This window comes from Corella eumyota, chromosome 1, assembly GCF_963082875.1.
Source record: "Corella eumyota chromosome 1, kaCorEumy4.1, whole genome shotgun sequence".
NCBI classification, from domain to species: domain Eukaryota; kingdom Metazoa; phylum Chordata; class Ascidiacea; order Phlebobranchia; family Corellidae; genus Corella; species Corella eumyota.
This window is the reverse complement of record NC_137490.1, coordinates 22,903,328-22,927,217: the sequence shown is the minus strand read 5'-3', so window position 1 is coordinate 22,927,217 and position 23,890 is coordinate 22,903,328. Positions and strand designations below refer to the sequence as shown.

General features: G+C 27.8%; 2 protein-coding genes across 2 annotated transcripts; one reads left to right on the top strand and one right to left on the bottom strand.

Annotated features, from left to right (window-relative positions):
* Positions 1-568: 568 nt before the first annotated feature.
* On the bottom strand, positions 569-6,423 carry LOC145742418 (proton channel OTOP2-like). The gene is made up of 12 exons (XM_082560200.1): positions 6,336-6,423; positions 5,891-6,032; positions 5,001-5,145; positions 4,164-4,311; positions 3,691-3,895; positions 3,484-3,611; positions 3,065-3,118; positions 2,687-2,890; positions 2,359-2,498; positions 1,933-2,178; positions 1,597-1,679; positions 569-1,226 (listed from the first exon to the last, which is right to left on the bottom strand). The coding sequence occupies exons 1-12, from the start codon at positions 6,421-6,423 to the stop codon at positions 569-571; spliced, it is 2,241 nt and encodes a 746-aa protein (XP_082416326.1).
* Positions 6,424-7,796: 1,373 nt separating this feature from the next.
* On the top strand, positions 7,797-12,853 carry LOC145764055 (26S proteasome regulatory subunit 7). The gene is made up of 6 exons (XM_082575623.1): positions 7,797-8,044; positions 8,902-9,185; positions 9,542-9,677; positions 10,254-10,473; positions 10,888-10,984; positions 11,538-12,853. The coding sequence occupies exons 1-6, from the start codon at positions 7,834-7,836 to the stop codon at positions 11,889-11,891; spliced, it is 1,302 nt and encodes a 433-aa protein (XP_082431749.1). The 5' UTR covers positions 7,797-7,833; the 3' UTR covers positions 11,892-12,853.
* Positions 12,854-23,890: the final 11,037 nt, after the last annotated feature.

Sequence of the window (23,890 nt, the reverse complement as noted above, 5' to 3'; positions counted from 1 at the left end):
TACAATTAATATTACAACAATGCGACGGAAAAAATAACAAAATCAATTTAATGATTTAAACGCTTGAGTTGTTGTGCCTTTATTATAGTGCCTTACACAAGAACGCAAATAATTAAATTTATATTCGCCAAAATTGCCACTTTTGTTTCTTCTTATTATTGCACATTTTTACTTCGTTGTTTGCATTTAAATAAAACGTGATAATTTTGCCTGGGTTTAAATGCGTGAGAAATGAAACGGGAATTTACCAGTGTTTCCCTTTTACAATATTTTTTTTCACGGAAACCCTACAACCACCCTTTGTCATAGAAATACTAAATATTTCAAAATACATAACTAATTTAATTTAAAAATTGGAAATTAAAAAAAACACTGTCTTTTGTATGTCAATGTGAACCCCTATATTTAAATTTAATTAAATCTACTTTTATTTTATTAAAACAAAAAAAGTTAAAATATCGACAAAAAATTAAGGAAGAAAAACTAACTATCTACAGAAAAAGAGCAAAACTAACTGAAGTGTATTAAGATCAGTATTTTTAAACTACAGACAAGTATAGTTAGTTGTTCAAGCATAAGACCATATCTCAAACAAGCAACCAGCTGAATGCATTCGAAAGAAAATACTCAAAGGTCGACAAATCATTAAAATCGTCGTCCATGCGCTACTACCATAGAACAAAAACTGGTACGAATGAGTTACAAACGCTGTTCCGTTTAGCGATAAAAACATCCACATGCTGGCGTTAGAGAGCAACAGGAACATTATCACACCGCGTAACCATAACCTAAGGTTATCAGGTCTTGCTATGCGAGTTTCGGAAACGATTTTAAGTAAAGCCTCTTTGCCTAAAACTTCAAGGCTAGCGTTTGATACTTTGTCGTCGGGGATATTATCGTCTCTTTGTTCGTTCACAGCTAAATTCACTTCGATATTGTTCTGGTTGGCTTCATCTTCGTTTAAGTTATCGTTATTTTCATCGGTGACAATTATCTGTGGCGTGGTCACAATTTTATCATTACCCCCGTTTTCTATTAAGTTAACATCGTTAGCATGTAACTCAGATGTGTGGTAAGGTTGAGGGTGGGCGAGTGCTGAAACTACTGACGTAATAGAACCACGACGACTACGTAAAAATGTCTTATTGTCGTGAGCTTCTTTCCCGAAGTAACCAGCGCCTTCGTCTTTATCAGGAGCGTAACTGCGTCCTAGTTGTTGGGCTATGCTGTAAAGCAAAAAATATCATTTTGTTTTTTTATGCTTATTATATATTCTCGATGTGGGAAGGACGACTTCACGACCTAAACGTAGAGTTACATTAGTTACCCCAACCCAGTCTCGAGCTGCTTTTAGCAGTCTGGGATATAACTCAAGGGCGCTACAGCATTAGAGCAGTGGGTATCAACCTCAGGACCTCATGTAGTAAAGCTAAGTGTTCTGACCACTACATCATGCTGTCATTGATGCTTTGACCTACATCATGCTGTCATTGACTACGTCATGCTGTCATTGATGCTTTATTAATAAAGGTTACGAATGTTTATGTTTACTTTCAAGATTAATTTAACTTTTTTAAAGTAAAACACATTGCAAACCTTCTTCGTAGATTTTCAGCTGTTTCTTTTGAGTTTGCAGATAGGATTGGTTCGCGTTGTAGTCCGTACAAGATTAAAATCAACTAAATGACATAAAATGTGATTTATTTAACTAATACTAGAAGTTTTTTTGTCCCAAAAAGCAGAATAAAATTCAATTTTTTAGATTCAAAAAGTTAGCGCGCACTAGATTTTAATGTTAAATCAATTCGTTTTTTTTTTAAATAAATAGCTAATGCATTTAAATGTTGAGCCTATTTAATTGTCTATCAAATTAAATCATAATTTAAAACAGCGTATGTTACCAATATTACGTTATACTGCCGATATATTCACCTGTACTAAGCATTGTATAATATCAGCTAACGGGGCACCAAGTGCTAGCACCCATCCCGACACTTTGTTATCAGTCCCCGCAATTACTGCCACCATAGAGAATATACCGAGAGTTAAGGGTCCAATGATGCAGATGAATAACAAAACGTTGTCCAAGGCTGATGTGGATTCTATAGGACGAGGTATTCGGTGGTAGAAATAAAAACCAACAAAGCAACCAATCAGCATACAAGTTTCTAGAATAATCTAACAAAAGAATTTAAATTATAAAGCCATTCAAAAAAAATAATTAAACAAAACAGTTTTTTTTTCTGTAAAAAATAACAAAATCAATTTCATGAATTAACACATGCTGTAAATATTAAGGTTTACATTAATATTTTACAGCATATATTTTTTATAGTAAATATTACTATATTTTTTTACCATAAATGAGTCTAATACAATATTTTGGGATGTCTCTGTGAAATAATTCTCCTCGCCAGGTGGGGCTTCGGAGGGCAGTGTTGCCAAAATAATCATTATAATTACTGTAAAAAATAAGGCTGCTAGACCAAGACCTCCACCTAAAAATATAATTTAAAATTGTTAAAAATTTTGTATTTATTTAAAAAAATAAAATTTCTTTTGGCTTATGCTATTTCTTTGGTAAAAATGTGTAATTTTTTGGCAGTTAAGTCGACCTTTACATTTGGTGTACATAAAAGGATATTTTATTCAAAATTCTTATTTCAGTAAGATACAAAAAACCTACCTCCATAAGAATTATAAAACTTGTAACTTGGTTTCGTTACGCCCTCACATGGCGGTGGTTTCTTCCCAATATTGGTCCATGTTACATACAGAACAGTCGAAGCTACCAAACTAAACTCCACCAAAAATGGAAATAAAAATTTCTCGGCCGCGTGAACGGTTGTACAAAACTCAGAATGGCATTCGCAGGGGTCACCATGGTCTTCTATTTAATTAAATAAATTCATTAACAGCAAAAATTTAATTTAAATTTTATCTTAAAATTATTTTTAACTGTCTATTAAAAAAATGTTTGGCGCCATATTAAGTATTCATAAGCACCATTTAATTTCGTTTAAAGTGACGTCATAAGTGGAATAGTTTACAAACAAAGACTAACCTGAACTGGCGTAATGACTTTTTGTAGAATTTAGGCTCGAATAAGTTGTAGTTTCTAAGAAATATTTAAAAAATGTGAATAAGATTTGAAAAAAAACATAAAACGTTATTACTAATAAATACCGGCATCGTGGTGTAGTGAACAGAACACTTGCTACACCACCATGAGGTCGTGGGTTCAATTCCTACTGCTCTTATACTGTAGCACCCTTGAGTAAAGCGCTTTAAATGGTATAAACTCCTGTCGAGCTAGCACTTAATCAGCAGCAAAGTCATCGGGCATTCATAATCTAAAATATTCTAAACTGTCAAAGGCAACTTGAGACTGGTTCGGAGTAACTAATGTTACTCTATGTATAGGTCGCACATTCGACCTTTCCACATCGTGGATAAACATTTGTATAAAAAAAATTAATTTACCACCACTTCCATGCGGTTCGGTTGCATCCACAGTCGTAGAATGAATTTCTAAAGCGATTAAAGTTTCATCCACTATTGAAGCTATCCATATTGATAAGTTAACTGCTATTATAAACATCAACCCTGTTCTGTAATAAACAAAAACTGTTACGTAATAATAACAGTTATTTCGATCATAAAACACTAGTTAAACTTCACAAATGTTACCTTGAGCCTATAGAGCAGTTTCTGATGTAAACTTTAGAGTAGCGAGCAATATAAGTTACTTGTCCGATAACAAAAGCTGCATGGACGATTGACATAGCTGCCTTTATTTTATTTTCATGACAGACGCTGCTGTCGCTTAGTAATTGGGCTAAAAATTCAAGGCCATCTTTTAAGATAATAGCCAGACCAAAAATTCCGATGACACCTAAAATAATAACAAAATTTGAAGTAAAATTTATTTAAAAGTCCGTATTGGATTTTAAAGTGTTTATTTTAGGTTTAATTTCTATACTACCTCCTTTTTGGCAGCTTAATTATCAAGTAATTATAATTAATAATAACCCAAACTGCCAAAGTCAACTTAAGACTGGGTCGGGGTAACAAATTTTACTCTATGTTTAGACTGTAAATTTCATTGTCCCACATCGAGGTTAAAACAACAAAATATTTAAAATACAAAAACTAATTTTTACCTTTTAACCAACGGTTGCTACTTTGGTTATTTTTAAGAAACAAAATTTGTTTTTTGAATAATCTTCCCCTAAATAAGAAGTAAATAAGCCACAAATATGCCATTGAATAAAGGGCCAACATGTATTCGCTTTCTATTATCGAAGTTATCTGTAACAATATAACAATTATTTCTTATTTAAATAAATAGTTTAATAAAATGTGTTTTTAATAAACATGTTAACACAATTTTGAACGAAAAATGAACAATTAAGATAATAATTTAAGATAATTAGCGATTAAAAACTAATAGATCACGTGTACTTTACAATCTTCAAAAAAATAAAATTGTGAAGTTAAAGAAAGAATTATGAAGGACTGTAAAGTACGAAAGAGAATCAGTTAGGATCGTAAAGTACAAAAGAGAATTAGCGAGGACTGTAAAGTACGAGAAAGAATTATGGAGGACTGTAAAGTATAAGAGATAATTATGGAGGACTGTAAAGTAAAGGAGAGAATTAGCGAGGACTGTAAAGTACAAGAGAGAATTAGCAAGGACTGTAAAGTATGAGAGAGAATTATGGAGGACTGTAAAGTATAAGGGAGAATTATGAAGGATTGTAAAGTACAAGAGAGAATTAGCGAGGACTGTAAAGTACAAGAGAGAATTAGTGAGGACTGTAAAAGACAAGAGAGAATTAGTAAGGACTGTAAAGTACAATAAAGAATTAGCGAGGACCATAAAGTACGAAAGAGAATCAATTAGGGCCGTAAAGTACAAAAGAGAATCAGTTAGCATCGTAAAGTACAAGTGATCCTAAAAAAATTTAGTTTTTTCAGGTAATCTTTATTTAACCAACCGTTTCAGTTAGAGCAGCAGATAGTTTAATAACCAGAGTAATTAAAAACATAATCAAGGCTAATATTCCTGACAAAAGAGTAATCAAACTTTGACTGTTCGCTTCATTTTCTTCAAATTTCTGACTCGCGTCACCCCCTAGTGTTCTAAAATTATAAATAATTTAAATATTAAAAAAGCCAAAAAACGTTGTTTATACCATATTTATGCAAAAATATGCAATTTCTAAACGACAATATATTTGCTTTAAAATTTATAAAACTGCATACAGAAAATAATTTTTATAACCATTCACAAAAAATATAATTTAAATATCAACAAACAGAGTTTTAACAAAAAATTTCATTTCTGAAAGTTTGTTTTTTTAAATTTTAAATACTATATTCAATCACTATAAATATTGACAAATTTGGGGCAATATTTAACAAATAAAGATAGAATGTTGTACTTAAAAATATTAAATAAACAACTACTGTTTGCCAACATGATAAACTATTTTTAAACTCACGCTAACCACTAAATAAACATCGGTAAAATACAGGTAGATTTTAAGCACTGTTTAAACAAGTTTTATTTGAAAAATTAATCATTTTTATCTTTTTGTTTGTTAATATTGCACAACCACAATGCAATTTTACACTTATAATAGTTGAATTTTAGTTTAGCGAACACATATAAATTGAAAGCCTCTGCCAAACCGGGCCGAAACACATAGTAAAATAAATTTACTCACTGAACGTGAACCTCGGTCAAACTGCGTCAAAACGCATAGTAAAACAATTTTTTTACTGAACGTGCTTGGTCAAATCACGTCAAAACGCATAACAATTTTTTTACTGAACGTGCTCGGTCAAACCGCGTCGGAACCGATAGTAACACAAAATTACTTACTGGACATGAACCTCGGTCGAACCGCGTCGAAACACATAATGATTTTCTTCGACTTTTTCGATTGGTTGATCGATGTGGAGAACTTCTCCGGTAGCAAACGACACCGATTTTGAGGCACTACTTTCATCATAAACCTGAGTGCCTTATACAAAATTTAAGGTATACAAAAGTAAGTCCTATTGTGTATTATATAGTCAAAGATTTTGGGTAATTTAAAATCATTGGTACAGTCTAAAATTATTAAATTTCAAAATGGATCTTTTGTAAAATAAACACAATCTAATACAGCAAAATATAAAGTAAATATAAAGTAATAATGTGGCTAACAATATAATTAGCCAGATAATACGTATAAATTTGAAAATATGTTAATTTGAGTATTAGACTTAACAAAAAATCAATTTTAGATTAAATTTAAAATAAATTTTATTTAATAAAAACTTACTTTCAGTTGTCCTTGTGGTTCCGGTTGAAATTGATGTCATTTCCGCATTTTTATCGATTTTATTTTCTGCTTTATTATCGTCGGTCATTTTTAGTATATTGAAAAAATTTCTAAACGACAAATATTTAAATGGTAAATTTAAAAATGTAATTTTTGCGTTTTTAGTTTTAAATAAACAGTCTTGTAAAAGACCTAAACTGAATGTCATTTAAAAGGCTAACCTACTAAATTTAAAATAAAACTGTCCTTAATTCGATTAAGTTTTAAATTAGGTTTTAAATTTGCTTGTGTTTCTCTAAATGATTAAAACCTTACAAAGCAGTATTTTAATACATGAAGCCTTAGGCAAATGATTAACCAATTTAAGTTTAAATATACCGTCTTGGCTCGAAAGAAAATTGGCAAACATATTTTATTATGTTAAATAGAATGCTGGGTAATTGTGTAAATATTTTTACAGTATATTTCTTGAAAATGTGCATTGAAATTTTGCAGTATCATTATGACACTAAGAATTGTTAGTTTATTTTATTTAAAAACTTTTTTTATTAAAGCAAAGTTGGTTTTAGTTCATAAGTTGTTGCGTAATTTTAAATCTGTTAACTACGCTTGCTAAGGTTGTCACCCAAATATTACGAAAATACACATAAGAAAAATAAAATGCTTAGGAAAATAAAATGTTTAACACAAAATTGTGCGTAATAATGTGTACAAAATTTGCTGCTTGTAAATATAAGCTCTAAAGATAAATATTTTTAAGTAAATAAATAATTTATGCAATTAATAGAAGTTAATTTTTGTGTTAGTTAAATTTAAATAAGAATAAAAAATATTTTGGCGCTACATTTGATGATCGTTTAGTTGTTTTTAATTGTAAAATTTTAAAAGAGTGACGGGTTTTAATATTAAATTTGCGATGTCATAGTTCCGTAATTCACAACGATTCAATAAAAATATGAGGATAAACTATCTTTTATTGAAATATTTTAACGAACGTGTGGAAGTAGATAAAATAAATACATTCGGTTTAATTTTTTTCGTAGATTTAACTAAGTAACTAAAAGGATTAAATAGTATGTAGTAATTATTTAACATTCTATAGGTTGACGTTACTATTAGTAGTCTTATTTTTTACTATTGATAAATGTATAAATTTAAAAAAAACGTCAAACAAACAGACAAAATTAAAATTAAATTTTTATTTATTTATTTTGGTTTTTCACACGTTGATAAAAGTAAATAATAAATACAATATACAATTAATATTACAACAATGCGACGGGAAAAAATGACAAAATCAATTTAATGATTTAAAACATGCCAAAAGTATTAATGTTTACATAAAGAAAATGTTTTAACTTTTTTATCATCACTATTAACGTTACTCTTTATAGTTACATTATAAACTAACAAATGAATTCTTAGTTATTTATATTTAATTACATTTATATTTTCAGCTATAGGTAAATTAAGCTAAAAACCTAAAAACAAATTTAAGATGCCGGACTATTTGGGAAATGATCAACGAAAAGTAAAAGATGATGAGGAAAAAGATAAACCCATCCAAGCTCTTGATGAGGGGGACATCGCTCTTCTTAAAACTTATGGACAAGGAGCTTATGCCAAGCAAATAAAAGCTGTGGAGGAAGATATTGTAGCAATCACGAAGAGAGTTAATGAATTAAGTGGCATTAAGGAATCTGATACAGGTTTAATATTACAATAAGTTGTTTTTACATAGTTTATGTTCTTTAAAAAGGTTGATAAATCATGGTCTAGAATAGAAAAAAAAAAGTTTTATACTTAGATTTACAAACCTTATAACAATGGCCGGCAGCGTGGTGTAGTGGTAAGAACACTTGCCACACCAACATGAGGGCGTTGGTTCGATCCCCACCGCTCTTATGCTGTAGCGCCCTTGAGTAAGGTGCTATAAACGGTATGAACTCTTGCTGAGCCAACACTTAATCAGCAGCCTAATTATTAGGCAATTATAATTTATAATATCCCAAACTGCCACAGGCAACTCGAGACTGGGTCGATATTGTTGGGTTAGATTGTCCAGTTTTAAGTAGTCTTCTGGGTTACATGGTTATCCAAAAAAATATTTAATGTCTATATAAAAAAAAATTTCAAGGTTTTTTTAAAACATAAAAATATTTTGTTGTTGTAATAACTTTATCCATCTTACCATTGTTAATGTAGTGGGGTTGGAAAACTTAAAGTGTTGGTAGGTTTTGCTTTGATATTAAAATTATTTTTTATAGAGATGTTAACAGTATAAGTTTATAAACAAATTTAATGTTCAAATTGTATCTGATAACTTGCAATATAAGAAAATAAATTTAACAGAATGTATTTAAAAACAAATTCGTAAAAACACATCTAAATCGTTAATATAGGCTATATAGTTAACTTGGCAATTAAAATATTTATAAAAAGCCAAGTATAAAAAAGTTGCTCAAGTAATAAATATAATAAAACAATCTAGTGTAGAAAATCTGAATGTAAATTAATCTCAAAAGTAAATTACCTAAAATACAAATTAAAACTGAAATTATTTCAGGACTTGCTCCACCGGCATTATGGGACCTTGCTGCCGACAAACAAACTTTACAAAGCGAACAACCCCTTCAAGTGGCCAGATGTACTAAGATTATCGATGCAGACAGCGACAATGCAAAGTACATCATCAACGTGAAACAATTTGCTAAATTTGTAGTGGAGTTGGGGGACCAAGTTGCCCCAACCGACATAGAAGAAGGAATGAGGGTCGGAGTGGATCGGAATAAATATCAAATTCACATCCCACTTCCTCCAAAGATTGATCCAACTGTGACCATGATGCAGGTTTGGATCTTGATAAAAAATTTAAATAAATTGATCGGCAATGTGTGTAGTGGTTAGAACACTTGTCGTCACTAAATTAGGTCTTGGGTTCACTCCCCACTGCTTCCATGTCTTACTCTTAATTAAGGCAATATAAATGATATAAACTTCCCCTGAGCCATTGATTAATTAACAGCTTAAATTTTTGGCAATTATAACTAAAAATATCCCAAACTGAAAAAAAAATATATATGTCTGTTTATTGACTCTTAACTTAAAATAATTTTTTAATTAAATAATCTTAAAATTGTAAAAAAAGTATTTTATTATTATAAATTTTTATTAAAATTGTTTGACCTCTTATTTTTTTCGTCAAGGTTGAAGAAAAACCTGATGTGACTTACTCCGATGTTGGAGGTTGCAAGGAGCAGATCCAGAAGCTCCGAGAAGTTGTGGAAACTCCTCTCCTGCATCCCGAGAGGTTTGTCAACCTTGGGATTGATCCTCCAAAAGGTGAGTGCTTCTTAGTTCAGGATTTTGAGTTATAAACGTAAATTTTAAACCAAGTTTTTAGTTCGATTGTGCTTTAATATGGTATAATAGTCATGAAATTGGACTATGAGCCAAAAAGGTTCCTGGGTTCGAGTCGCACCAATGCCACACTATTTGCTTTTGAGCTCGTTGTTTATGGATAGCTCAAACATGTCACAACAGCACCTATTTTTAATAAATATAAACAAAACTATTGCCATACTTCTTAAATATATGTGTAAAAAAATGTTGCATATTACTGTAAATGTACCAGTAACAAAACCTTTTTTTAAATTTATTTTTTTATTTTGGTTTTCGCACATTGATAAAAGTAAATAATAAATACGATATACAATTAATATTACAACAATGCGACGGGGAAAATGACAAAATTAATTTAATGATTTAAAACATGCCAAAAGTAATAATGTTTACATAAAGATTTTAAGTATGTTATGGCATGGTCACCAAACCCAGAATTTTTTGTTATTAGAACGTATTTTCGATACAAAAATGGACACAAACTCCAAAATTAAAATATTTTGTTTTGTATTTAAGGTGTGTTATTATTTGGACCACCAGGGACTGGTAAAACATTATGTGCCAGAGCTGTTGCCAACCGCACAGATGCTTGTTTTATTAGAGTGATCGGGTCGGAACTTGTACAAAAATATGTCGGTGAAGGAGCAAGGATGGTGAGAGAGTTGTTTGAGATGGCGAGGACTAAGAAAGCTTGTTTGATCTTCTTTGATGAAATTGACGCAATTGGGGGAGCTCGGTAAGAATTTATAAAAAAAACTTTTGTTACGAATAAAAAATGTTAAAAAACTTTTTTGTTTAATTTTATTAATTTCGAAAAAAAAGTTAAAATTTTCATTTTAACATTAAAACTTACTAATTTTTAATGTTTCATTAGAAAAGTTTGTTTATTTTTAAATGGTATATATTTTTTAGGGTAGGGCCTTTAATAACTTAAGTTATATTACTTCTGGAAACTAAGCATTGCTCCAACTATGTAAAAAATCTCATATTTAATTAAAAGCTTAGCTAATTTTCAATTGTTTTTTTGTTAGGGTAAGGTTTTAAAGTCAGTAAAAAATCATTTTTTTATAGAAACTAAACATTGCTCTAATTCTAACCTATTATAAACTTGTACAGATGGTCTTACTAAATTCTCTTTAAATGTTTACAGGTTCGATGATGGAGCAGGTGGAGACAATGAAGTTCAACGAACCATGCTGGAGCTAATCAACCAACTTGATGGATTTGATCCTAGAGGAAACATTAAGGTGAGGTTTAAATTATTTTTTCTTTTATTTGATGCACTATTGTAGGCATTATAGTTGTCATAATAAATAGGGACATTTTTATAATTGTCATAAATCACCACAAATAGCAGTTTTATTTAGTTTGTAGGCCAATAATTGGATATACATAAATAAATGGTTCACTAAGCTTCATTATATACATATATATATATATATAAAATATATATATGTATTTTTATATAAATCTTTCTTTGTTGGCTTTAGATTAGAATTTGGTGCTTTGACTTTTAATTTCTTTTTAAGTCTTTCTTATTATTGACCAAAAAGGGTTTCTTTTTTCTAAATTTATTTTTAACAGCATTTATTAAAAAATATCTTAACTCCAAAATCAGTAAAATTTTAGGTTTATTTGTACCTTACCATTCTTGACAAACTCACGTACTTAAAGGTACTCGTCAAGTCTTTCTTATACTAAACAATCCATTTTTTCCAGGGACAAAATATGAAAGTGATATAAATATAATTTTAAATATTTTCTAACAAATTTTGATTCTAACTAACTCCTTTTATCCAGGTACTCATGGCCACCAATCGACCTGACACCTTAGATCCAGCGTTGATGCGACCAGGAAGAATGGATCGAAAGGTCGAGTTTGGTTTACCCGATCTTGAAGGACGAACGAAAATATTTAAAATCCACGCGAGGTCGATGTCAGTAGAACGTGATATTAGGTACGAGTTGTTGGGTAGGTTGTGTCCCAACAGCACAGGGGCTGAGATTCGAAGTGTTTGCACAGAAGCTGGGATGTATGCTATCAGAGCTCGTCGTAAAATTGCCACTGAAAAAGATTTCTTAGATGCAGTGAACAAAGTGATTAAATCGTACGCTAAGTTCAGTTCAACCCCACGATATATGACTTACAATTAGAAAACTTTTTGCTGTTTTTTTCTGCTCAGAATAAAAGTAAAGTTCATTTATATCCTCAAGTTTTTTTTGATTTTGGGACACAGTATGTCCTTTAAAATTTCTAAATAAAGTAAATGTGATTTCTACAACATGAACCAAATTTTAAAGTCGTTTTCGTTTAAATAGTGAAAAAGAATTATTTTTACTTGCTTGGTAATTTAAAAATATTTCCGTACCCGTTATTTAAATGTCTTTGGTATTTACAATACACCAAGTTTGTTATGTATTTGTTAAATCTATGAAAGTTGAGATAAAAATGTTAAAGCATTAAACATAGATAATTAGAAAACAAACTTATGAACTATTAGGTGTAATATACGTACTCTGGTAGCTCGAAAATGTAAAAGGATGTACAAACTCTTGATAAAAGGTGTTAAGTTTATATTTTCGCTTGCAAAACTTTACTAAAAATTTTTGATTTAAAATTCACCATAAAAGAAATTTCTTGTTTCTTTATCTTAAAATGTAAAGAAAGAGGTAGTGCGCTTATACCCTAACACAACTAAAGTTTTGTTACTTTAACTTAGTATTAAGCTGCGATTTGTTCTTAATTTTGCTGATTATAACTGTGTGTAAGTATATTTAGTTTAAATTGACAATAGCACCATTATACAAAAATAACATTTGTGAACAGTAGAATCAACCTAACCAGCAGCACAGTAAAGTGATTCAACACTTGATTTCACTACATGAAGTCCTGGGTTTAATCCCTACTGCTTTCGCGCTGTAGCGTCCTTAAGTGTTGTTTGAAAGCATATTTATGTTAAATATTATGCAATAATTTCTGGCATTTTTGGATTAAATTTTTAACAAATGCTAAAAGCCTTTTAGTGAAGATTTTTTAATATTGATTATTGTGTAAAGTTAATGTAAATAATTAGACTTTAAAATTACACTGATAATTATTGTGTCTTGATAATTTGTTTATGATTATAAATTGTTAATATTATAACTATTATGTATACGTGCAATTGATTGCCTTTCTATTAAAACTATGTGATATGTAATAATACAATAAAACAAAGTAACTTGTATAAATAATGTTAATGTCCTACAACCAGAAAGTGCTAATGTGCTCACTTACATATAAAAAAAATTACCAAAAATTGTACGATTTTTCAAAAACTTAGGACGGTAGAAGTAAAAACAAATGTATTGGTTATCAACAATATGTATTAAATAAGACGTTGTTTTCTTGTGGTTTTTGTGTAATCGGTTAAAAAGTTATGCTAAAGTACCAACACAGTGTTTATAAACGGCCATTTTTGCCCGTTTGACAGGTTACCATTAAAAACGGTCGTGCCTTTCTAAAAGTTGTTTAGTTTTTGTTGTTTAGTTTTTTCTATTGCTGTTAAAATTTTTCGACAAAACTAGATTTGTGACGTCATATGTTGACAAAATAATTTTAATTTTGGTGATTTTAATAAGTAATTAACAACCACAAAACTACATTTTTTTAATTAAACAAAAATACGAATGAATAATATAATTTACTATTATAAAACTAGGTCTGTTGTAAAGCATAGGAACTTTAAAATTTTCCATTAAGCGAGGCGCGAGGAATGTTACGTCATAATTAGTGCGCTTCTCTGAGAAGCGCCGCCCCGAGAAATCCTTTAACACGAGATCCCGGGTTGTTGCATCATGATAAGAAATTTCTTTATCGAATGTTGCGAAATAATGCGCATTGTTAACGCACGTCGTGGTTGTTATGTCATAATTAAAGATGTTAATTGTTACAAATATTAATTAAAAAGTAAATAAAGATTGAGATATTATATCAAGTTATTAGTTAATGTTGTTATATTAACATTTTAATATTTTGTTTAAAAGATTTAAGCAGATATATTTTGATTGACAGTTTGGGTAACGCTTTGCAGTGTAAGCGCATCGTGCAAGCACACACGTCACCTCACGTGACTGTGGCGTAGTGCTTCGTGGCAAATTTGAATTGAAATCGGAATTCTAGTTATTCTGGATGAACTTCTAAGGTGAGTTGACGTTTTTTTTAGTCCTTTTTAATTTAGTTTTTAAAGTTTATTGTTCATAGTATTAAGTGTGGCATATTATAAGCAAATTTTAAATAAATATTTTTTAATTTATGATAAAAATCTCCTTAATATTTATGTAACAAACCTAAATTAATATAGTTTTTATTAGTGCAACAGTTGGTACAATATATAAATTTTAAAATAAAATTTTTATTTTAGAAAGTTATGAAGTTGAACTTGCTCTGGTGTGACATTTTGCGACCAAGTTATTTCAAACTGTTTCAGGTTAGTTAACTTTATTTAAAGTGAAAAATCTTTTTTTTTAGTTTTAAGACATTTTTGAAAAAGTAAAATGATTAAAAATATTAAAAATAGAAACAATCAAACTATTTAAATTTTTATTTTATTATAATTAAAAATTTATGAACCTTATTAAACCTGTGTTGATGCGCAGGTACTTTCACAAAGTAGTTAACGGAGGTATTTAAACCATAAGTTAACTATATATTTGGCATAATTTAAAATATCTGGCATTCTAAATTTTAAATCGGCATAATTATCATTGGCACAAATAATTTATAAAAATGACATAAATTAAAAAATTTGGCACAAATTAATGTATTTTATATTTCTGTATTAGCCATTCGTAAAAATCATTTGTTTAATTAAAGTAGGGTTTAGTGTCTTCTACCTTTTTTCTAAACAATATTTTCTATATAGAAAAAGTGGATTATATTTGGATTATTATTGGATTATATAATTGGAGGAAAAAGATAATGGCAGAAATTGGAGGAATGGAAAATGGAAGGAATCATTATAAGTCTCCTTTGCAACTGGCAAAGGAGAAGTTAAGTTAAAAAAACTCGGGACCCGAAGACAACTTCGGAATGAATTAGATTATTTTTGAACTCAAAAAAAGTCTCAGGACCTCACTTCATTCAACCTGACAAACTCAAAAAAAACTCAGGACCTTTAATATTATATTTAATAATAAGATCAGGTCTGTAGGGTCTGTAGGTTTTCACGTGACTATTTTCTTTTTATTTGTGAATAATAATCAACTCATAATCAAGCGCTTAAAAATTTAACGGGTTAAAAGTTTTTTCACGTGTCTACTTTTTTTTTTATTTTGTGACTGGTTAAAAACTCATAATTTTGCGCAATAAATGTTGATAGTTGACACAGTCCCAAGTGTGTTTAGGTTTCTGTGTGTTCATAATTATATTAAACGGGACTGTTTAATGGGTTTTTAGATGTTTTAGCGCAAATATATATTCAATATAGAATAGGTTTTTTTAAAGAACTAGGCCTAAGTGTGGGTTATTTATATTATTTATGTGTGTATTTTATGCAATTTACTGTATTTTTTTCGCCCTATGTTATATTTATGCAAACCTTAAGATAGTTGGAGACTGTATAGTAGTATAGAATCACGTGCTTATTCTTTCTATTTTATGACTGGTTAAAAAATCTTAATAAAGCGCGGTAGTTTTTAAGTGCAAAATAGAAAACTAGGCCTAAATGTGTGTAAGCTAAGTGTATTTTATGCAATTTACTGTGTTTTATTTGCCTTATGTAAGATTTATGTACTTAACTTAAGTGTGTGGGTGGGTTGGAACCCAACATAACTAATTTAACTTTGTGGGCGAAGCCCGATATAAAGCAATATATAATTTAGTGGATGGAAATCCAAACTAAAATAAAATTCACTTTCGTGGGTTGGAACCCAAAATAACATAGCAGCAATAGAGTTAAGACTTAAAACAACTTTAAAATATTTCCGTTTTCTACTCTCTTATTTTTTACAGGCTAATCTTATTTTCTTCTGCTTTCAAAGCTCTGTCAAATTAACTTATCTTCTACCACAGCAGCCATTAAAATTGTCCATTTCTAATTTTTTACAGGGGCGTATTACTAACCAAATTATTATATTTTACACAGGGGCCTTCAAAATTTACTAATTTTTTTTTACAGGGGCATTACTAACCAAATTTTTATATTTTACACAGGGGCCTTTAAAATCTACTAATTTTTTTTTACAGGGGCATTACTAACCAAATTTTTATATTTTACACAGGGGCCTTTAAAATCTACTAATTTTTTTACAGGGGCGCATTTCTAACCAAATTATTATATTTTACACAGGAGCCTTTAAAATCTACTAATAACTAAATTTTTATATTTTACACAGGGGCCTTTAAAATCTACTAATTTTTTTTACAGGGGCGCATCACTAACCAAATTAACCATTTTTACAGTTTTTTTTCAGGTTAGATTACCACAAACAAATATTAACATTCTGTTCTTTATTTTTAGATTCTGGTTGAATATGTACGAAGAGCTCGTCGATTTGTTTTTGGCCAATTTTAATTTGTTCTTTATTTTTAGAGTTCCTGTTACAAGAAAATTCGATCTAACATTTTTTTTCCGCATTTTTTACGCATTATCATAAACAAATACTAACTTTGTTCTTTATTTTTAGATTCTGGTTGTCAAGCAAAAGAGTTTGTATATAACCATTTTTCTATTCTTTAACTTTGTTTTACCAACCAACACAAAACATTTAACTTTATTGATAAATTACAGTAAACAACATTATCACAATCAAGTAATCATAAGCACATTGTTTAAATTTTTGTAAACAAATTTTTAATCTTTATTTTATTACAGGAAAAGAGATGGGCAACTTACTTAACCATATTTGCGGAGGTCACCAACATTTTTTGCCGAGTAATCGAACTTTTCAAAAGGTTATCTAATGTACTGTTTAATATAAACAGTATCAACTATTAAAGACAATTACTATGCACAAGTTTTAAACTGTAAAACCCAGTTTGTACAACTAATACTTGACATTTTTTGCATACTATATGCTATTTACTGTTTTGCAATAATTTTCTACATTTAAAATCAAAAAAGTCTTGAAATTTGTGTGTGTATTTATTTCTATTTATGTATGTATACTTCTAATGTTCATTTTTACCTGCCGTTTATATCTTGTAATTTTTAATGCTTTACCCAATTGTACTCATACTCTTAATTGTAATTTATCTCGTTACTCGTGCATTATGTTAATTCTTGTGCATTGCCTTTTTTTTTAATAATTCTTTTTTCATTTGTTTAACCTTACGCAATTTTATCATTCTTTTATTGCACAATGCCTTATTTTTTAATTTTTTTAACTTACAAATTATTAGTCCTTATTAGATTAATGCATCTTAAAATATTTTTTTTATTTTATATTTTTCTACTCACCTTATTTGTATTTTTATTGTGTTTTGCTTTTAGTGTTTGTGCTGGTAAATAAACATAAGAAACAATGTTTTTTGATGTTTATTCAACTTTAGGCCATCAACTCAACTTTTAAAAACCAAATTTTGTCACTATTATCCTAAATACCAATTTCGTAAAAAATAATTTAGATTTTGTAAATTACTATAATAAACAATTTATACTTCGTCATTTACTATAAAAATAATTAATACTTTGTCATCTACTGCAACAATATCTAAAATTGCGGTCTACTTTAATAAATAGTTAATATCGTGTCATCTACCATAAAAAATAATTAATACTTTATTGTCATTTACCATAAAAAATAAATAGTACTTGTCATCTACCATGAGAAATAAATAATACTCTGTCATATACCATAACAAATATTTAAGGTTTAGAGTTTGCCATATAATAAAGATTATTTTTTTACGATAAAGGCCAAGTTTTTATTAAGTATAATTATTACTTTAATGTTATATTCAATAAAAAACGGTACATGTTAAAATAAGTTATTTACACAATAAACAATACAATGATAATTACTTTTTAAATTAAAGCACTTTTAAATATTTTCACAAAGTACGGGCAAGCCAAATGATCAATTTGGTAAGAAAATGCGTTTTTACATAACGTTTCTAACTAAAGATAAGGTGTTAAAGAACAGCTTATACTAGCTGCATTACGTTTCGAAAAATGAGACAATAGTTGAAGCACAAATTTTATAAATACAAGAAAACAAGAATCATTTAAAAGTAATTAACTGCAGTATTTGTAGACAGGTGTATTAAAAAGGTGGATATTAATGTATTGATATAAATTATGTTTTAATTGGGATTTTATTGTAGTTTTGTAAATGAATAATTTTAAAATTTAAATGGAGGTATTATGTTTAATGAGCCGTATAAGCTTAATTTTTTGATTATCTTCTATATTTTGATTTTTAGGAAATAATAAAATCACCACATATTTAAAGTAAATAATAATATAAAAGCTTAATTTAACAAAAATTTGTAGAAACTATTAAATATTTGCAAAAAATACCGCAATAATGATTTAAAAGCTATATAAAGTTTGCTCGAAAATTCGTGACGTCACCAATTCACGCTTGCTTTCTTAAAAAAAATAATATTCATATAAGTTATGATACTTTTTCTAAAAATGTATGAAATTTCAAAACTTAAAATAACATATTTTATCAGACGCGCACTGTGCTAATTAACATTCAAGATAAAACATTTCGCGAAAATATTCAGTAGAATAAAAATTTGAGCTAATTTATATTTCGGGTATTAATAAATCACGTGACTTTTTTCGACCAATAATATTGTACATACAAATTTAAAAAAAAAATTAAAAAATTTTAAACTGAAAAATATTTGTTTTATCAGAACTGCACAAGTCTTAATAATATGTTTACAAAATATTTATAAAAAAAATTAATATTCATATAAGTTATGATACTTTTTCTAAAAATGTACGAAATTTCAAAACTTAAAATAACATTTAAAAATTTTAAATCGAAAAATAATTGTTGTGTTAGAACCGCACAGGTCCAATTACCGTGTTTACAAAACATTTTTCGAAAATACTAATATTTATAAAAGTTATGAAATTTTTATTAAAAATTTATGAAATCTCAAAACCTAAAATTTTGTATTTTATTAGACGCGCATTGGCCTAACTAACATTCAAGATAAAACATTTCGCGAAAATTTTCAGTAAAACAAAAGTTTGAGGTAATTTTTATTTTGGGTTTAATTAGGTCACGTAATATTTTTGGCCAATGATATTGCATACAAATTTTTTGAAAAAAAATAAAAAATTTTAAATCGAAAAATAATTGTTGTGTTAGAACCGCACAGGTCCAATTACCGTGTTTACAAAATATTTTTTGAAAATATTAATATTCATAAAAGTTATGAAACTTTTAATAAAAATTTATGAAATCTCAAAACCTAAAATTTTGTATTTTATTAGACGCACATTGGCCTAAATAACATTCAAAATAAAACATTTCGCAAAAATTTTCAGTAAAACAAAAGTTTGAAGTAATTTTTATTTTGGGTTTAATTAGGTCACGTGATATTTTTGGCCAATGATATTGCATACAAATTTTTTGAAAAAAAATAAAAAATTTTAAATCGAAAAATAATTGTTGTGTTAGAACCACACAGGTCCAATTACCGTGTTTACAATTATTGGACAAAAATATCACGTGACCTAATTAAACCCAAAATAAAAATTACCTCAAACTTTTGTTTTCCTGAAAATTTCGCAAAATGTTTTATCTTGAATGTTAGTTAGGCCAATGCGCGTCTAATTAAATACAAAATTTTAGGTTTTGAGATTTCATAAATTTTTAATAAAAGTATCATAACTTTTATGAATATTAATATTTTTGAAAAATATTATGTAAACACGGTAATCGGACCTGTGCGGTTCTAACACAACAATTATTTTTCGATTTAAAATTTTTTATTTTTTTTCAAAAAATTTGTATGCAATATCATTGGCCAAAAATATCACGTGACCTAATGAAAACCAAAATAAAAATTACCTCAAATTTTTGTTTTACTAAAAATTTTTGCGAAATGTTTTATCTTGAATGTTAGTTAGGCCAATGCGCGTCTAATAAAATACAAAATTTTAGGTTTTGAGATTTCATAAATTTTTAATAAAAGTATCATAATTTTTATGAATATTAATATTTTCGAAAAATATTTTGTAAACACGGTAATTGGTCCTGTGCGGTTCTAACACAACAATTATTTTTCGATTTAAAATTTTTTATTTTTTTTTAAAAATTTGTATGCAATATCATTGGCCAAAAATATCACGTGACCTAATTAAACCCAAAATAAAAATTACCTCAAACTTTTGTTTTCCTGAAAAATTTCGCGAAATGTTTTATCTTGAATGTTAGTTAGGCCAATGCGCGTCTAATAAAATACAAAATTTTAGGTTTTGAGATTTCATAAATTTTTAATAAAAGTATCATAACTTTTATGAATATTAATATTTTCGAAAAATATTATGTAAACACGGCAATCGGACTTGTGCGGTTCTAACACAACAATTATTTTTCGATTTAAAAATTTTTATTTTTTTTCAAAAAATTTGCATGCAATATCATTGGCCAAAAATATCACGTGACCTAATGAAACCCAAAATAAAAATTACCTCAAACTTTTGTTTTACTGTAAATTTTCGCAAATGTTTTATCTTGAATGTTAGTTAGGCCAATGCGCGTGTAATAAAATACAAAATTTTAGGTTTTAAGATTTCATAAATTTTTAATAAAAGTTTCATAACTTTTATGAATATTAATATTTTTAAAAAATATTTCGTAAACACGGTAATTGGACCTGTGCGGTTCTAACACAACATTTATTTTTTGATTTAAAATTTTTTATTTTTTTTCAAAAAATTTGTATGCAATATCATTGGCCAAAAATATCACGTGACCTAATGAAAATCAAAATAAAAATTACCTCAAACTTTTGTTTTACTGAAAATTTTCGCGAAATGTTTTATCTTGAATGTTAGTTAGGCTAATGCGCGTCTAATAAAATACAAAACTTTAAGTTTTGAGATTTCATAACTTTTTAATAAAAGTTTCATAACTTTTATGAATATTAATATTTTCGAAAAATATTTTGTAAACACGGTAATTGGACCTGTGCGGTTCTAACACAACAATTATTTTTCGATTTAAAATTTTTTATTTTTTTTCAAAAAATTTGTATGCAATATCATTGGCCAAAAATATCACGTGACCTAATGAAAATCAAAATAAAAATTACCTCAAACTTTTGTTTTACTGAAAATTTTCGCGAAATGTTTTATCTTGAATGTTAGTTAGGCCAATGCGCGTGTAATTAAATACAAAATTTTAGGTTTTGAGATTTCATAAATTTTTAATAAAAGTTTCATAACTTTTATGAATATTAATATTTTCGAAAAATATTTTGTAAACACGGTAATTGGTCCTGTGCGGTTCTAACACAACAATTATTTTTCGATTTAAAATTTTTTATTTATTTTTTTAAATTTGTATGCAATATCATTGGCCAAAAATATCACGTGACCTAATTAAAACCAAAATAAAAATTACCTCAAACTTTTGTTTTACTGAAAATTTTTGCGAAATGTTTTATTTTGAATGTTAGTTAGGCCAATGCGCGTCTAATTAAATATAAAATTTTAAGTTTTGAGATTTTGTCAATTTTTAATAAAAGTTTCATAACTTTTATGAATATTAATATTTTTGAAAAATATTTTGTAAACACGATAATTGGACCTGTGCGGTTCTAACACAACAATTATTTTTCGATTTAAAATTTTTTATTTTTTTTTAATAAAATTTGTATGCAATATTATTGACCAAAAATATCACGTGACCTAATTAAACCCAAAATAAAAATTACCTCAAACTTTTGTTTTCCGGAAAAATTTCGCGAAATGTTTTATCTTGAATGTTAGTTAGGCCAATGCGCGTCTAATAAAATACAAAATTTTAGGTTTTGAGATTTCATAAATTTTTAATAAAAGTATCATAACTTTTATGAATATTAATATTTTCGAAAAATATTATGTAAACACGGCAATCGGACTTGTGCGGTTCTAACACAACAATTATTTTTCGATTTATTATTTTTTAAAATTTGTATGCAATATCATTGGCCAAAAATATCACGTGACCTAATAAAAACCAAAATAAAAATTACCTCAAACTTTTGTTTTACTGAAAATTTTCGCGAAATGTTTTATCTTGAATGTTAGTTAGGCCAATGCGCGTCTAATAAAATACAAAATTTTAGGTTTTGAGATTTCATAAATTTTTAATAAAAGTTTCATAACTTTTATGAATATTAATATTTTCGAAAAATATTTTGTAAACACGGTAATTGGTCCTGTGCGGTTCTAACACAACAATTATTTTTCGATTTAAAATTTTTTATTTATTTTTTTAAATTTGTATGCAATATCATTGGCCAAAAATATCACGTGACCTAATTAAAACCAAAATAAAAATTACCTCAAACTTTTGTTTTACTGAAAATTTTCGCGAAATGTTTTATCTTGAATGTTAGTTAGGCCAATGCGCGTCTAATTAAATATAAAATTTTAGGTTTTGAGATTTTGTCAATTTTTAATAAAAGTTTCATAACTTTTATGAATATTAATATTTTTGAAAAATATTTTGTCAACACGGTAATCGGACCTGTGCGGTTCTAACACAACAATTATTTTTCGATTTAAAATTTTTTATTTTTTTTTAAAAATTTGTATGCAATATCATTGGCCAAAAATATCACGTGACCTAATGAAAATCAAAATAAAAATTACCTCAAACTTTTGTTTTACTGAAAATTTTCGCGAAATGTTTTATCTTGAATGTTAGTTAGGCCAATGCGCGTCTAATAAAATACAAAATTTTAGGTTTTGAGATTTCATAAATTTTTAATAAAAGTATCATAACTTTTATGAATATTAATATTTTCGAAAAATATTATGTAAACACGGCAATCGGACTTGTGCGGTTCTAACACAACAATTATTTTTCGATTTAAAATTTTTTATTTTTTTTCAAAAAATTTGCATGCAATATCATTAGCCAAAAATATCACGTGACCTAATTAAACCCAAAATAAAAATTACCTCAAACTTTTGTTTTACTGAAAATTTTCGCGAAATGTTTTATCTTGAATGTTAGTTAGGCCAATGTGCATCTAATTAAATATAAAATTTTAAGTTTTAAGATTTTGTCAATTTTTAATAAAAGTTTCATAACTTTTATTAATATTAATATTTTTGAAAAATATTTTGTAAACACGGTAATTGGACCTGTGCGGTTCTAACACAACAATTATTTTTCGATTTAAAATTTTTTATTTTTTTTCAAAAAATTTGTATGCAATATCATTGGCCAAAAATATCACGTGACCTAATGAAAACCAAAATAAAAATTACCTCAAACTTTTGTTTTACTGAAAATTTTCGCGAAATGTTTTATCTTGAATGTTAGTTAGGCCAATGCGCGTCTAATTAAATATAAAATTTTAGGTTTTGAGATTTTGTCAATTTTTAATAAAAGTTTCATAACTTTTATGAATATTAATATTTTCGAAAAATATTATGTAAACACGGTAATCGGACCTGTGCGGTTCTAACACAACAATTATTTTTCGATTTAAAATTTTTTATTTTTTTTCAAAAAATTTGTATGCAATATCATTGGCCAAAAATATCACGTGACCTAATGAAAACCAAAATAAAAATTACCTCAAACTTTTGTTTTACTAAAAATTTTTGCGAAATGTTTTATCTTGAATGTTAGTTAGGCCAATGCGCGTCTAATAAAATACAAAATTTTAGGTTTTCAGATTTCATAAATTTTTAATAAAAGTATCATAATTTTTATGAATATTAATATTTTCGAAAAATATTTTGTAAACACGGTAATTGGTCCTGTGCGGTTCTAACACAACAATTATTTTTCGATTTAAAATTTTTTATTTTTTTTTAAAAATTTGTATGCAATATCATTGGCCAAAAATATCACGTGACCTAATTAAACCCAAAATAAAAATTACCTCAAACTTTTGTTTTCCTTAAAAATTTCGCGAAATGTTTTATCTTGAATGTTAGTTAGGCCAATGCGCGTCTAATAAAATACAAAATTTTAGGTTT

What these genes read in the sequence shown, in the direction of transcription:
- LOC145742418 (XM_082560200.1), bottom strand. Translation starts at nt 6,423, where the DNA reads ATGACCGACGATAATAAAGCAGAAAATAAAATCGATAAAAATGCGGAA. An exon ending in AAGTCATTACGCCAGTTCAG is followed by an intron (nt 2,891 to 3,064) that starts GTTAGTCTTTGT and finishes TTAATTAAATAG; the next exon opens with AAGACCATGGTGACCCCTGC. An exon ending in GCTGAAAATCTACGAAGAAG is followed by an intron (nt 1,227 to 1,596) that starts GTTTGCAATGTG and finishes TTTGCTTTACAG; the next exon opens with CATAGCCCAACAACTAGGAC.
- LOC145764055 (XM_082575623.1), top strand. Translation starts at nt 7,834, where the DNA reads ATGCCGGACTATTTGGGAAATGATCAACGAAAAGTAAAAGATGATGAG. An exon ending in TGGGATTGATCCTCCAAAAG is followed by an intron (nt 9,678 to 10,253) that starts GTGAGTGCTTCT and finishes TTTGTATTTAAG; the next exon opens with GTGTGTTATTATTTGGACCA. An exon ending in GACGCAATTGGGGGAGCTCG is followed by an intron (nt 10,474 to 10,887) that starts GTAAGAATTTAT and finishes AAATGTTTACAG; the next exon opens with GTTCGATGATGGAGCAGGTG.